This window comes from Morus notabilis, unplaced genomic scaffold, assembly GCF_000414095.1.
Source record: "Morus notabilis unplaced genomic scaffold, ASM41409v2 Scaffold48, whole genome shotgun sequence".
Taxonomy (NCBI): Eukaryota; Viridiplantae; Streptophyta; class Magnoliopsida; order Rosales; family Moraceae; genus Morus; species Morus notabilis.
In genome coordinates, this window is record NW_010367947.1 from 268,706 (window position 1) to 284,984 (window position 16,279).

At 36.5% G+C, this 16,279-nt stretch overlaps 3 protein-coding genes across 3 annotated transcripts; 2 read left to right on the top strand and 1 right to left on the bottom strand.

Annotated features, from left to right (window-relative positions):
• The first annotated feature begins 633 nt into the window (after window positions 1–633).
• On the top strand, window positions 634–7,551 carry LOC21396227 (ABC transporter G family member 24). The gene is made up of 14 exons (XM_024175937.1): window positions 634–1,055; window positions 1,222–1,298; window positions 1,644–1,916; window positions 2,027–2,090; window positions 2,198–2,344; window positions 2,530–2,564; window positions 2,694–2,767; window positions 3,047–3,957; window positions 4,480–4,776; window positions 5,285–5,779; window positions 5,986–6,134; window positions 6,314–6,603; window positions 6,714–6,847; window positions 6,962–7,551. Exons 1-14 carry the CDS (start codon window positions 790–792, stop codon window positions 7,116–7,118), a joined length of 3,369 nt encoding a protein of 1,122 aa, XP_024031705.1. The 5' UTR covers window positions 634–789; the 3' UTR covers window positions 7,119–7,551.
• A 1,718-nt stretch (window positions 7,552–9,269) lies between these two features.
• LOC112094598 (pectinesterase/pectinesterase inhibitor PPE8B-like) lies at window positions 9,270–11,004 on the top strand. The gene is made up of 2 exons (XM_024175951.1): window positions 9,270–9,609; window positions 10,244–11,004. The coding sequence occupies exons 1-2, from the start codon at window positions 9,270–9,272 to the stop codon at window positions 10,936–10,938; spliced, it is 1,035 nt and encodes a 344-aa protein (XP_024031719.1). The 3' UTR covers window positions 10,939–11,004.
• Window positions 11,005–11,374: 370 nt separating this feature from the next.
• Window positions 11,375–15,557, bottom strand: LOC21396228 (ATPase ARSA1). The gene is made up of 11 exons (XM_010113914.2): window positions 15,271–15,557; window positions 14,202–14,413; window positions 14,036–14,098; window positions 13,756–13,866; window positions 13,303–13,377; window positions 13,130–13,198; window positions 12,984–13,049; window positions 12,773–12,847; window positions 12,592–12,690; window positions 12,218–12,352; window positions 11,375–11,719 (listed from the first exon to the last, which is right to left on the bottom strand). Exons 1-11 carry the CDS (start codon window positions 15,458–15,460, stop codon window positions 11,582–11,584), a joined length of 1,233 nt encoding a protein of 410 aa, XP_010112216.1. The 5' UTR covers window positions 15,461–15,557; the 3' UTR covers window positions 11,375–11,581.
• Window positions 15,558–16,279: the final 722 nt, after the last annotated feature.

The window sequence follows — 16,279 nt, forward strand, 5'->3', positions numbered from 1 at the left end:
TTTCTTATCAAAATGAATAAATGTTAAATTTACTTATCTACCTTTAATGAATTGCTATATAGTCAATGATTTGTTAATTGTGTAAAATGACATTTTAGTGATTATATTCACAATATTATTATTCCTAATTTTAGTAAACATAAGAAAGAGAATGAGTTTGTTTCTTATTACACTATCTAATAGTTAAGTAAACACTTAAAAAAAATGAATGACTCTTAATTTTATTATTTTATTTTTTTTTCTAATCTCATTACATTCTTTCATTGTTTGATAAAGGCACCTAAACTTTTCTTAAAAAATTAAAATTTTCTCAATATAAAATAAATACAAATAAAGTCCAAATACTAATAAATGTAATAATATACAAATTAACTTTTTCAAATCACTAATAAATAAGCTTAACCATTTGGTCCGGCCAATAAAAAAAGATTTATAATTAAAAAAAAAAAGAAGAAGAGAAACCATCTTATAAAACATTTTTCAGTTTAGACTATCGAGACGGACAGGAAAACCAGACAATGTCCGAAACTCACTAGCCGGCAAAATTAAAAGTCAAAGTCGTTACAACGTGCTTTCCTTCTTAACTACACATATCCCACAATTTTCCTCCTCTTCTCTTCATACACACACTGATTTTCTCTCTCTTCCCGCGTTTGACCTCTCATTTTCTCGCTCCCCAAACGCACATGCTCTGCGAAACTGGAAGCCAATCCATTTACCAGATCTCCACAGACCCATTTTCAAGCTCAAACCTTTACTTCATTCCATTTCAGTTCTAGCTTTGCCCAGATGAGATTTTCCCAGACGCTAAAAGTGACTAAAACTTGCCATGACTTTCTCAAGCTTCCAAATTTGGTCGCCATTGTTGTGCTTTTGAGTTTGCTACAATGCGTGCGGTTCGGCCGGTGCCAGAACGTGGATGACTATAGCGATTTCAATAACTCTGCGGTTCTTCCTTTTGTCACGCAGCTCGTCTATGGCCGACTCACCAATCTCACTACTTCTCTCATGAAGAATGATATTGGAAACCAGTCAAGCTTCTGCTTTAAGGATTCGTAAGTTTTTTTTTTCTTTTTTTTAATCCTATTTGGTTGCTGAGAAAGTGAATGGAAAGGAAAGGAAGGAAAAAATGAACAAAGATTGGCCATAAATTATTTATTTATATATTTTTGGTTTTGGTTTTTTTGAGTTTATCATTTTGTTTTGATTTTGGAATTTCAGGGAAGCTGATTGGAACCGGGCGTTTAATTTTTCCAACAATTTGGATTTCTTGTCTTCTTGCATTCAAAAGACCAATGGTACAAAATCACTTAAAATTCAAATGTTATATTCAATTTTTTTTTTTTTTGAATTATGTTATATTCAATATTTATACATTAGTTGTAACCAACCAAAAAAAAAAAAAAAAAAAAGACAAACCTTGATGTGTCCGTTTGCTTGTTAGAAACTGTGCCTTTGTAAACTTGAATCAAATGCTAATATTAAGAGGTGAAATAATCTCAGTCATAGTTTTTTTTTTCCTCTTTTTTCCGGCCAAAGGGAAAATGAGCTAGAATAAAGATCTTACCCTTTTTCATCTTTTATTGGTATCGAATTGCTTTGTTCATGATGTTTGTCTTACAATGGTATTTTCGGCTTGATAGGCGATATTTCAAGGCGTTTGTGTACAGTGGCAGAAGCAAGGTTCTACTTCAAGAGTCTGTTTGGTGGAGCTAAGAGTGCCAACTATTTAAGACCCAACAGGAATTGTAATTTGAGCTCTTGGCTTTCTGGTTGTGAGCCAGGATGGGCCTGTAGTATCGACCCCAATGAGGAAGTTGACCTAAGTAATTCGAAGGAAATTCCCGCGCGAACTCTTGACTGCAAGACTTGTTGTGAGGGCTTTTTCTGTCCTCATGGTCTTACATGCATGATTCGTAAGTATTTCCTTGCATTGCTTTATGCCACGTTAGTTTATGTTTTAATGTACTTGTTTTTAGCTTGGTCAAAAGTGTTTCTGAAGCTGACTAATGTCATGTTCTTGAAGCTTGCCCATTGGGTTCTTATTGTCCCCTCGCGAGACTCAACAAAACGACCGGTGTATGTGAACCGTAAGTTAAGACTCTAGCATTATCTGAATCATCTTTTTTGCTTTCTTCTTTAATGCTTTTTCATGAACCGGTTCGTTGAAAATGCTGCATTGATAAATTTCTTGCAGATATCATTACCAACTACCTCAAGGACGACCAAACCATACTTGTGGGGGAGCTAATATTTGGGCGGATGTCGGGAGTAGTAGTGAGGTGTTTTGTTCAGAAGGATCATATTGTCCGACCACCACCGAGAAAATCAATTGCAGTAGTGGGTACTGACTTCTCTCTGCACCCTTTGTTAAATAAATTTGTTCCATTAGTTGGAGTATCGTCACAATTTTACATTATTTTTTTCAAAAGTTACTCTGTATATCTAGGACAATTGTCTAAGCTTCATGTTCTACCACCTTTCTACGTATCTTCTAACGCTAAATCTTCTTTTTCCCATGCGATGCAGACATTATTGCAGGAAGGGTTCCACATCTGAGAAACGTGAGTATTGATCATACAAACAATGATACATTTACAAATTACAATCACATCCCACTAGCCATATACTTGGAATTTGACCTTCAAGTTCTGGTTTGTCGAGTTCTTGACCTTCCTTTAGTGATGTTGCAGGTTGCTTCAAGTTGGCTTCCTGTAATCCAAACACAGCAAGTCAGGACATACAAGCATATGGGATATTGCTAATAGTAAGTTTGTTGCATCTACTTTAGAAACAAAAATCTTGGTATTTGTTTTACACAGACTCCATTGTCACACAACACAGATTTTTCATGTGAGAACATTGTGCTAACCATGAGTAAAGTGCTTGATTATAAGAGATAATAAGAATTTTGCGTCAAGTTAGGAAGTTTTAATTCCACTTTTCACTCTATTTTATAATGAGTACGCTTTTTTGCTCCTTATCAAAGTACAATTGATAAAGGGCAAAGTAAAATGAAATTTATGCTCTTCAATTGCTGATGCAGGCTGCTTTGGGTACTCTACTACTCATTATTTACAACTGTTCTGACCAAGTTCTGAACACTAGGGAAAGGAGACAAGCTAAATCCAGAGAAGCAGCAGCCCGAAGTGCTAGGGATACTGCCAAAGCACAGCAGAGGTGGAAATCTGCAAAAGATGCTGTTAAGAAGCGCGCGAGTGGATTGCAAGCTCAATTGTCTCGCACATTTTCTCGTAAAAGAGATGTCACAAGTTTCGAGAAACTTGCTAAACCTGAAGCAGAAGATGATGTATCACCTTCACATCCAACCGCTTCTGTTGGTATATCTATGTCTTCATCTGTGGAATCAGAAGGAAATAAAAAGGAAGCTAGTGACCTCATGCGGACCATACATGAGATTGAAAAAGACCTAGATCATTTTGAAGGTTTCAATTTTGATACTTCAGATAACAGTGCGATGAACCTGCCTAAGGGAAAACAAATTAGCACACACAGCCAAATTTTCAAGTATGCATATGCTCAACTTGAGAAAGAGAAAGCTCAGCAGCAAGAGTATAAGGATCTGACCTTCTCCGGAGTAATCAAAATGGCTACTGATAATCGAATCAGGAAGCGGCCCCTGATCGAGATTTCTTTCAAAGACCTGACCCTTACTTTGAAAGCCAAAAAAAAGCACCTATTAAGATGTGTTACTGGTAATATCAAGCCTGGTCGTATTACGTCTGTCATGGGCCCATCAGGTGCTGGTAAAACAACATTACTATCTGCTATAGCTGGAAAAGCTATCGGATGCAATGTGACTGGTTCAATTTTAATAAATGGAAAGCATGAATCGATCCACTCTTACAAGAAGATCATAGGTTTTGTGCCTCAAGATGATATTGTGCATGGAAACTTGACTGTGGAAGAGAATCTCTGGTTCAGTGCAAAGTGCAGGTACGTTACAGCACAGTGAGCTCTTTGCAAATTTAACAGTTGTGTGTGTGTGCGTGCATACATATGTAATACATAGGTACATATATATAACTACTACTCAAACTATGTTCATCTTATCTTTGCTATTGGAAATTTGAAACCCAAACTGCTGTCAAGGAAATAGTATGCAATATTCACGACTAAGTAACCATTACAATGTTATATGTGGGTCAGTCATGGGTGCATTATTTTGACACTGCTACTAGTGTAAAAGGATGGTCAGTCGTGATTGAATTAGATGGTCATGAAAAAGCTTGAAGTAGCTCTTCTTGTAGCTTTTTGGATGTGAAACTACAACGCACAAAGATTCATTAGAAAGGAGAGCAAGAAATATAAGGAAGATTTTAGTGGTAGTAAGAAATATGGGTACAAGTAAGAACTTAAATTGAACATTATTTGCTTGCATGTTCGTTTCCCTCATGTTTACGGCCCAAATGTGTTAGCGATTCTGCAATGACCTAAAAATGGACGTGTTTTTTGAAGACTGTCAGTGGACTTGCTGAAACCAGATAGAGTTCTGGTTGTTGAAAGAGTCATCGAGTCATTGGGACTTCAGACGGTGCGCAATTCTCTGGTTGGAACTGTAGAGAAGCGAGGAATATCTGGCGGCCAGAGGAAACGAGTTAATGTGGGATTAGAGATGGTTATGGAACCTTCACTTTTGATCTTGGATGAACCTACATCTGGTTTGGACAGTGCATCTTCCCAGCAACTTCTTCGAGCACTTAGACGTGAAGCTCTTGAAGGGGTAAACATCTGCATGGTGGTTCACCAACCAAGGTAGCTTCAAAGTCTTTATATTCCAAAATTCATTGTCAATATCTCTTTCCCCATTGTATAACTACACTTAGGAAGAGTGCTATAGAATCATAAGCGTCGATGGTGACCTTGGGGGTTGGATGGGTTCTCTTTTGTTTCACTTTGCAACTGACTAAACAACACAAATAAATTAATGGGTAAAAGAACGAAAAAAAAAGAAAAAAAAAAGGCCAGTCAGCATACTAAGGAAAGTACCAATGTTATATAAAAGATTTAATGTGCCATGGTAGCGGGTTCTGAGGTTGAGCTCAGTTTCATGAAACCGATAGCATGATAGATAGCATGATATGTTGTATCCATACCATCAATATTGTTACTTGTTGTTTAATCTTCAGATGATAAAGCAGGCTTAACTAGTGTATTGTGAGGAACTATGACCTAGATCAAAGATTCTCAAGTGTTTTTTCAGCATTTTTGGTTTCATTTACTTTCCTTTTAATTTGATAATTTAAGAAATTTTGCACTTCAGCTATGCCTTGTTCAAGATGTTCGACGATTTAATCCTCCTGGCAAAGGGTGGTCTAACCGTGTATCACGGACCAGTGAAGAAAGTAGAAGACTACTTTGCAGGCCTTGGGATCAACATCCCTGAGCGTGTGAACCCCCCAGACTACTTTATTGACATTTTAGAGGGTATCGTGGATCCCGGTAAAGTCGCAAAAGCGAACTATAAGGAGCTTCCTTTCAGATGGATGCTTCACAAGGGGTACGAAATTCCCCCTGAAATGAGGCGGTATGCACAGGAAATTGCATCATCCTCAATGGCTGTGGAATTAGTTAATGAAACAACTACAGATGCTACTGGTGTTGAGGAACAATCTTTTGCTGGAGAGTTGTGGCAAGATATGAAAAATAACGTCGAACTTCAGCGGGATAAGATACGGCTCAACTTTTTGAGTTCTAAAGATTTATCTAAACGGAAAACTCCAGGTGTATTTCAACAATATAGATACTTTCTTGGAAGGTAAGAAGATCTTTTTCATGTTTTGCTTTGTTCTTGCCATTCATTTGTCTTTCCCAAGTTAAAGTTTGTCTCGTGACTGCAATACAAAACGTTACATTAAAGAGTAGACATTTGAATAATAAATTGAAGAAAAGAAAATCCTGTACCACTTTTTGTATGCATAGAGATATGCCATATTTGATCTTCTCTTTTGAATGACACGGCAGGGTTGGTAAGCAAAGACTACGAGAAGCTAAAATACAAGCTGTTGATTATTTGATTTTACTGCTTGCTGGAGCTTGCTTAGGATCCCTTTCTAAAGTGAACGATGAAAATTTTGGTGCAGCTGGTTATACTTACACCATTATTGCAGTTTGTAAGTAGGAAAAGTTCTCATTTTCTCTTCATTTTTTTCTTTTTAAAAATAATCTCTAGTCTGTTGCCTAAATACTAATAGAAACATAGGAAGACAGTTTTTTCTTGACATTGGTACTCGAGAATATAAAACCATGCACAAACAGAACTTCCTCACTTTTTTTTTCCTCTGGTAATCAGCTCTTCTATGCAAAATTGCGGCTTTAAGATCATTTTCGCTCGACAAGTTACACTACTGGAGAGAAAGTTCTTCTGGCATGAGCAGCTTGGCTTATTTTCTTGCTAAGGACACAATAGACCATTTCAACACATTGGTCAAACCTCTGGTGTATCTCTCAATGTTCTATTTCCTCACCAATCCAAGATCTTCCTTCGCAGATAATTACGTTGTTCTGCTCTGCCTTGTTTACTGTGTGACTGGTATAGCCTATGCATTAGCCATCCTCTTTGAACAAGGTGCTGCTCAGCTGGTAAGAAACCCAACAGAAAGAAAAAGAAAATAAATAAGGAATAAATGATCTATCTATATGAGTTTTCACATATCATCCTATATTCCTACTGAAATTTACTCTTTGTACAGTGGTCAGTGCTTCTCGCTGTTGTCTTAACTCTCATTGCAACACGGACGGATAATAGCAAAATGATAAAGAATTTAGCTAATTTCTGCTACCCCAGATGGGCTTTAGAAGCTTTTGTGGTCGCAAACGCAGAAAGGTATGCCATAAGTACCCTTTGCTCAACACAAAGTAATTACTTGATACTATACTTGAGGCAAATTTTGGACCTGCACGAATGGCGCTAATGCGGAGTAATTTGCTTTTGTGACAGGTACTATGGAATATGGCTGATAACTCGCTGTGGTTCCCTTCTGAAGAGCGGCTATAGTCTCCATGATTGGACTCTTTGTATATTGGTACTCATCCTCATCGGTATTATTAGCCGCGCAACAGCATTCTTCTGTATGGTAACTTTCCAAAGGAAGTGAAACCAGATGACAATCCTCCTCTTTGCCAGTCTATCTATATACCATAACTACCAAACAGGAAGTTTCAACACTGAGGAGCTTATAATTCCTCAAACATGTTGAGAGAGAGATATTCTCGTCATGATGAGAGCAGTAAGACTCAAGAATTGGTGGATTTGACATACCTACTAACACTGACAAACAAAAAGACGGAGATGGAAGTCTTTTTTTTTTTTTTTTTCTGTTTTTGACTGAAAGATATATAGATTATTTATCCATTGTTTCAGAATTCATATATTTAGCAAGAGCAACCCAATTATAGCAATTCATATAGGTTGTATCCAAAAGTTCTTTTTACGTGGATTTTTTTATTCATTTATAGTGAAAAAGGGTGTGTGATTTTTATGTGTAGGCTATCTCCGAACAATTGCTTATGTGAAATTGAACTCGTGAAGAGGAAGTCAATAATATAGAATGAGATATATTCGTTTGATTGTATTGACAAAAATTTGAAGTTGTAGTGATATTCATTTTGTTTATGTGATATTCATTTACTTTAAACCTTCAATTTTGTTCAAGGTATTAGTATTTCCTCTCTTATTCTTCCTCAAGTTTGGAAATTCTTTCTTAAGAGTTCTCATCATATAATGTACTTTGTGCCTGGCCAATATTCGCTAGATCAAACGACTAGGTAAAACGACATGGGGTAGAGCAGGCTAGGGGCTTGGTTTTTAGAAGGCACGGGTTTGATTATGCGTCGTATTGTATGATAGTATGCGGCCGCAAATACTCTAATGAGTTAAAATGGAAAGAACGTAACTATTGTTAAATGTAAGTCAAACTCTAACATGATTCTGTAAATGTCAATGTATGGTAAGCATTGACAACATTGCATATTATTCATGAGTGTCACCATCATATGTGGTAAAAAAAATACTCAAAAGAAGATTACAAATAAATTTCACACCAAAAAGACACAAAAACTGCAAATAATGTGAAGATAACAACAACTTTTATGCAACTCAGTAATTAGAAAGAAAATCTACATAAGAAAATGGATTCCAGATTTATTATGAAGCAAGAATTGAAAATCATCTTTCACCAAAATTGTCCTGAAAGTACATACAAATTATACCTTATGCCTTACACAACTATCATGGATTCATCAAAGAAGTTGTCTTCTATATTCATCCTCTTAATTTACATTTTCTTCTGCTTTCTTTCCATGAGCCCACAACCCACAAGTAGTGATGTACTATCAGAGTTCTTAAAAGTTCCTTTGCCTATTTTCAAGAACTTATTGGAGTCAACCATCAATATATTTCAAAATATGACCTCTACTAAAATGTCTTATCTCCACATTAAAGATTGTTTTTACCATTCTAATGACTTTTCAGACAGCTGTATGGAATTGCTATGTTCAACTACTCAACTCTTGAATTGGTCCCTCTCTATCATCCATAATCCTCAAGGTTTGTACTGTTTATACACATTTTTGGGGTCATATCAATTTCTGTGTATTATGGTGGATTTTTTTTTCCTGTGTTTTTTCTTTTTTTTTTTTCCCAGTGTTTGGTCATACTCAAATTATGTAACATATAAATCTAAACACGGATACCATGTCAAACTTATTTGTTTTTTTTTTCCTCTCTCTCCTCTCTTTAGGCAATCTTGATTGACATGTTAACTATTTATTTACAAAAAGTTAGTATGTTAACTATTTATTTACAAAAAGCCACTAACTTAACCAAAAAAAAAAAAAAAAATTTGACTAGCGTATGGATGACGTATCAGTCAACGATTTGCATCTATAAAAGGGGGAAAAAACAAATATATGTATAGATAACCACATTTATCCTAGATTAATTAAAATGAAATTGAACGTTGTCAAATCTTTTTTTTTTTTTTTTTGGTGGGGGAATGTTGTTAGATCTATGAATTAATTTAAAGCTATATAAACTCAAAGATCCATAATTTGCATATAAAGGTTATAGACAATACTTTGGAACAGGAGACGTCATTTCTGATTTAACGACATGGTTAAGTGCTGCCACTGCAAACCAAGCCACGTGCATGGAAGGCTTAAACGACACCAAAAACATTGTCGTCGACGTATCTACGACAAAGAATGATCTGAACCAAGTGACGCAATATCTCAATAACCTCTTAAACATGGTCCAAGTACGACAACAAATCGTAACTAATACTAATGGCGATTCTAAACATTGGAACATTTTAAACGCCTCTAGGCGTTATTCATCTCCAAACGTCACCGTTTCGCAAGACGGTACCGGGAGTTTCAGGACAATAATGGAAGCAGTTTTGGCAGCACCAAATTATTGCCAAGAACGTTATGTTATATTTGTTAAGAGAGGAGTTTATAGAGAGTACGTGAATGTGGATGCACAGAAGTGGAACTTGGCGATGATCGGAGAAGGTATGCACCTCACCGTTGTCTCCGGCAACCGGAGCTTCTCCGACGGCTGGGATACGTATCATACTGCAACATTTGGTACGTAACACTTTCAAGTATATGTACATTTTCTTTTTCTTTTGGTTTTGAAAGTATCTTAATAACATTTAGTACAACTGAATTATTAAGAGCCACTTTGTTTCGTATACTTAAACTCAAATCATTATTTTATTATAGCGTTTTTTTCTCACAAACAATTTGAATTTCAAACGTCCAAATTAAGAATTACGATTTGAATATACATTCTAAACAGACTCTAATTCACTATTTTAACAGAAAAAAAAATATTACTAATTTACTGCGTTTGAATCAGGGGCGAATCTACACATATATTTAACTTAGGACTCGTGTCTACATTAAAATTTTACAGTGCTTGTTAATTTCTATATGTACTTTAAAAAATAATAATTTCAATTATGTTCCGAAATATTAAGAGAAACTGTAACACGTCGTTACACAAAACAACATTTAATATCTAATAGAAAACCTACACTTGTGTTTCTTTGTTTAATGTCCCCACTGAAAGAATTTGAGTATTTCTCCTCTTAAGCTGTTTCACAGATATGTGAACTATTGAGTTTTTTCTCCTCTAAAATTTTGTTAAATATCCTGAGCTGTGCAATGTTACCACTGCTCCAACAAGCATTGTTTTTTTCCTTTGCAAATTTTGCAGCTGTGAACGGCCAAGGATTCGTGGCAATGAACATGGGATTCGAAAACACGGCCGGACCAAGCAAGTACCAAGCTGTTGCACTCCGGTCCAGCGCCGATCGCTCTGCTTTCTACCGGTGCAAGATAAGCGGCTACCAAGACTCTCTTTACGCCCACAACAACCGCCAATTCTACAAAAAATGTGAGATCACGGGCACTGTGGACTCTGTCTTTGGCCGCGGAAAGGCCGTCTTCCAGAACTGCCTAATTTTCGCAAGAAGAAACGACGTCGGGAAGAAGAATGTCATCACTGCCAATGGTCGAAACTCCTCAGCCGACGTCTCTGGCTTCTCCTTCCAATTTTGCCACATTCTGGCACACGGAGATTTGGCGCCTTCTTTGAACATGCCTACTTACCTCGGTCGGCCGTGGGGGATGTTCTCGCGCACAATATTTATGAAATCTTTCATGAGCAATGTTGTGGCACCTCAGGGCTGGCTTGAGTGGAATGGGAGTTATGGACTTGATACTCTTTTTTATGCAGAGTATAGGAATCAAGGACCTGGTTCAGTGCTTGGTGGGAGGGTCAAGTGGCCAGGTTTTCATGTAATCACCAACTCATCAATGGCTAATGAGTTCACAGTGGCTCAGTTTATTCAGGGACATTTGTGGCTGCCATCCACTGGGATTCCATATATTGGTGGTTTAGTAGGTTAAGGAACAAGAGGGTGGAAGAAAACAATTTCTTCACTTGTTATCAATAACATTAACAGAACTATACAAACAACGATCATATTTTTATCAAATTCCGTCGTATTTGTATTTTATTTTATTCCGAAGTACAAAAAATTAACTATTATAGAGAGAACCTAAACGTCTAAAACATAAATCCCCATAATACAATTCTTAAAGAGAAGAGTTAGATTCTCTGTTAAATTTCGGTGTCTCAAATGGTGTCGAACCGGTCGCATTATATCACAATATTAAAAATTTGAAATGCTGACTTTTCTATGCTTTAATGTTTGTGTTTATTAAGTGATGTGTATCACATGATTGGTTAGATACCCACTAGCATCAAAAATCGAACATTTACCCGAGTCCGATTGTTAAAATCATTACAAAAGAGGAAAGAAGTTTGAGTGAGATGTAGTTCTTGTTGAATAAAAAGAATAGCTTGAGATCTTTATTTTTCTGTTTTCTGTAAAATACATACACATGAAGAACCGAATGAACTCAGCTCATGTTAGCTAAACCATACAATTACCATGGATCTGCTAATTGTTCCGGGAAGTGATCTTTTATACCCTTTCTCTTTAAGGATGCAAAAAGTAAAAAGGTAAAGATTATAATGTGGATATAGTTATTTCCAGATAATGTCGCCCAAAAATCTAAGAGCAGGAACACCCCTGATCTCTACATCAACTAGTGGTGCCTGGATCAACGTCAAGTTGGAGAGCTCTGGATCGCTCCGGATCATATCGAGAGCACGCATTTGATCCTGGAATCGTTCAAGGACAGAAGAAGCAATTGATGCTTAGTTGTTTCTTACCTCAACAGTAAACATAATAAGATACAGAGACAACCTTTTAGCCAAAACTACAGCACGACAAGCCTTTTTTCGTTATACTGGACAAGCAATTTATTACACATTGAATTAGCCATTGAAATTTGAGCTTCTATTATAGGGTGAGACCCAACAATAAAAAATTTTGAAGGTCCAGAAAATCTTTTACCGTCGTTAAATACCTGAAAAACTGTTGCATGGTAAAGACCAGATTTGACTGGTTGTACCATAGGAGCCTCCGAACTTTTAAGTTCAAACAACAAGAACCAGATGTCTAAATGTAGTATATTGGGCAGGGTTCATTTTGGGGGCATTTCTTGCATTCAAGTGGTTTAATTCATTAGCAGATCTAACTTGGTACTATGAAAATTCATAACAAGTGGGAAGAAAAATACCAAAAGTTTTCTTCAAAAGAGAGAAATGTAGCAGTACCTTCCGTTTAATTGCACAGAACTTGCAATCTGTGGCAGACGGTGGAAGAATCTGATTAACAATCAACCTTTTTACCGGAACATTTTCCTTCTTCAAAGAGGCATGCAGCCTAGAGGACTCACTAACCGCCATCACCTTTCGATAAAAAAATTGAAGATCTCAATGAGAAATTAAGGAGAAAACAAACTGTTTGGCACAGAATTCTTTTTGGTAAGCACACAAAAAGGGAAGAGGAGAAGGCATATAAAAACTCTACCAGGTCGATGTTGTCAAGGGACTAAGTTATGCATTATAGATAATGAATCACATCTCAAAATGGATGAAGTAAGCAAGAAAATAATACAAAAAACAGGACACATTTCTAGAGGTATTACCGTGGGGATCGTTACAATAACAAACTCCGTTGAATCAGTGTCCCGAAAGAGCTCACGCACTTTAATCATCCTCTCCCTTAGTCGCTCTAGTTTATCAGCCTGCATTGTCGATTAAACTCAGATTGATCCAAATCTCCCGTAAAATACAACAAAATAGCAGCTCAAACGACATCAAGCTTACCGCATCCTGCCGGGTTTCTTCTTGCCCAAAAACAGACTTAATGGCTGAGGTGGCTGAAGATATTTTTTGTTTGAGCTATAATACACATCGTCAATGAAAGATAAATGCCAATGAAATGAAATTGCCAAAAAGCACTCATTTACATTAGTAAGACATAAATACGTCAGTTTAGATATTGCAAAGCGAAAATGAAAAGAATTGACATTCCAACCTTCAAGATCTTGCCTATTGAACGATCTAAGAAATCTGGCAAGGATAAAAGCCGCAAAGTGTGACCCTGTTATGAGCAAGCCATCAAACAACAAACAACTTGAAAGTCCAAGTGACAAACCACATTGTCGGTATTTAAATACTTACTGTAGGTGCAGTATCAAAAACTATGCGGGTAAACATGATATACTCTTGTGACTCAAGAAATTGTATCACCTTGAAAGAGAATATAAAACATTAGCCGGGGAAAAAAAGAATTAAATACATGCCATCTCCAGTGTTGCAAGCCAAAAAAAAAAGAAAAAGGAGATACTTTATACCTTTGAAATTGCAATAGCTTCATCCAGACCCGGAGGAGGTGTGTCTAGTAGTTCTCCCAGTTTTAACTCTCCTAACTTTTTCAATCAAAAAACACAAGAAAAGTTAGAGAGAAGCAAGGATTTCATATCAAGGGACGCAATTGACATTCCTACACTTCCTTGGTTCATTGGTATAAAAGGGCCGCTACTAGGATCAAAAATCAAAAAAAAAAAAAAAAGAAAGAAAAATAGAAAAAAGAGAGAAAATTCAGTTTCACATGCACACTACTTTTTTACTATTATTATTATTATTTATCTATTTTGTATCTCTAAACAGGATCCCAATTAGGGCATTAGCCAAGCAGAGATAATGTTGTTGAGGTTTGAAAACACAAATCACACACACTAACATTAGCTTGAACATGGAATAAAACAAGCAGATTAAGAAATTAATATCCTCATATAACAATTTACCTGTTCCGCAAGCACCCCGAGACCCATACCATCCATGAAATCTTTGACCCCAGTTCCGCCACTTTTCTGAGCTGCCGTGCGAAATTCTTCCCTAGCCTTCTCAGGGTTTATCTGTAGGATAACTACACATTTAACTTCCTAAGTAGATGAAACTAAAAAATCATCAAAGCCACAAAATTCATAGTATCACAATATTGAGCATCTATACAAGCACTTGAGGTACTGCACCAAAATCAGGAAGATTCAAAGATTTCTGTGCAGGAAGAAAACGCAGGCATACCTCGAGAGCAAAAAGTGGAGAATCAGGTCCTTCAACTGGCACTAATGTTCCCCCGGTCAAATCCTAGAGCACGCATAAGGACATTCAAGCTTTCAAGAACTATAAGTAGGAAGTAACTAAACAACTACTTCAATGAATCGAAAACAGGGAAGAAGACGCATTAAACCTGAGCAAAGGAATCACTCAAAGAATGAGCTGGGTCTGTGGAAACCACTAGAGTAGGATGACCGCTATTTGCAAACTTCACAGCAAGTGAAGCAGCACAACTTGTCTTTCCTACACCACCTTTCCCACCTAACATGTAGTACTTCCGCTTGGTCCCAGAAACCATGTCATCGAACCCAGAAACCGCTTCTGTAGGTGCAGCCACTGATCTCACTGATAAAAGAAATAGCACACAAGACATTCAATTTTGCGTCTCTCTGAAAGCCCACATCATATGCTTCTCATTTAACAACAGTTCCTAAAAGGTGGCCAAACTTGTTCCCTACCCTTTTATTTAAAGAAAATGAAAAATGGGAAGTAAATATATATTTTTCTACCATTTTCGACTCCAAGTATCTTCCATGTATAGAATTTCCTTGATTATTTATCGAGCTCAACCATACATGATAACAATCATTTTTATCATCAAAACATAAACCACCTCCAATAAGACCTATTTTTCTGATATGAAATATCCAGTTGGTGACTTTTAGGCACCCACTAAAACCATCAAAATTAAGTATTGAACAGAAAACGGTGCCCAAAATAATCTAAAACTCAAAATAACACCAAACCCGGAAACTGCTTCTCTAAATGCAGCCACTAATCTGAAAGCCCATATCATATGCTTCTTTTTTGGATAGTTCCAAAAAAAAATAATAATAATAAGCATGCAAAAGAGTAATAATAATAATACTAATAATCAACTACAAGCGTATTTGTTTCTACTATTTTCCAATTCAAGTATCTTCCGTCCTACTAAGCCCAACCAGTTATCATCAAAAGAGAACCCAACAGAAACAAAAAAACAAAAACAAAAAACAAACCAATTGAGTATTTTAATTTTAAACAAGCATTCACTAAAACCGCCGAATTCGACACTAAACTAACTGTCAACAGTACTGAAAAACTAAACTCAGAGCACGAAATTGAAGTCCCAGTGAAATTTCCAATAAAAGGAAAAAAATTAAAAATTGATGGGACCCAAATGGAGAATCATGATTGAAACAAATTGGGGTGGAAGAAATCACCTTGGAACGACTTTTTGAGAGGCTTCCTTGCAGTTGAACGCGAAATGAAAGTGAAGCTTTTGCTGGTGAGAGAAATGGGCGTGGGGCTTTTGCGTGCATAAGAGAGCAAACCCATCATAGCCATGGAGTTCCTACCAGTAAACTTGTGAATAAAAGGTGAAAACGAAGACGGAGCACAATAACTTGCCATGGTTTTTCTTCTTTACTGTTGAGCAAGCGAACGAAAGGCCCCCTGAGCTGAGACGTGAGAGAGTGTATAACTGTCTGGATGGAGATCGAGAAGTTCTTTGGTTTCAATGATATTATTATTAATTTGGGAGTTTCTCCCGTAGTACTAGAAAAGTGAAACGGCCGATGATTTTATTTTTTTTAACTGTTAAATTTATATTAGTAATTATCTATTTTATAAATTTTTTAATCTGATTTAATTTTAATAAAATTTAAAAGTTAAAATATCGTTTTAGGGACATTTAAAAAATCCTATAAACTAATTCATGATTTGGCATGTACAGAATGAAAATTTTTATCTTATCTACGAGAATTTCTGCTTTGCTGCGGCTGTACGACATGAGTTTAAGTATACCAAATAAAGGTCAAACCCCGCTGAAGCACTGTAAAAATGTTGACCATGATTTCTAGCGCTTTTCAAAAACCATTTGCTTGCATGTAACTAAGGTCAACAACGTAAAAAAAGCACCCATTTCTGTACCGGTTCCGGAAGAGTGAAGAAAAAGGGGATGTTTTGTTAATAGGAAAAAGAAAGTGTTTATAGCCGTAGCGATATAAACAAGAATACTCATCCGAGTCGCAGGAACATGTACATACGGAATACGAGAATTTCCACCTTGTTGAAGATCTAGTGGTGCTACCCGAAGACTTAAATGAATAGCCATCGCTGTTAAGAACAACCGAGATCCAATGAGAATTTGCGCGTAGCTTCTGGTCTTTGACATCAAAAAAGAAGGTTGTAATAACGAAACGGACATGTGAGAATTTTGTCCTAGCTAGT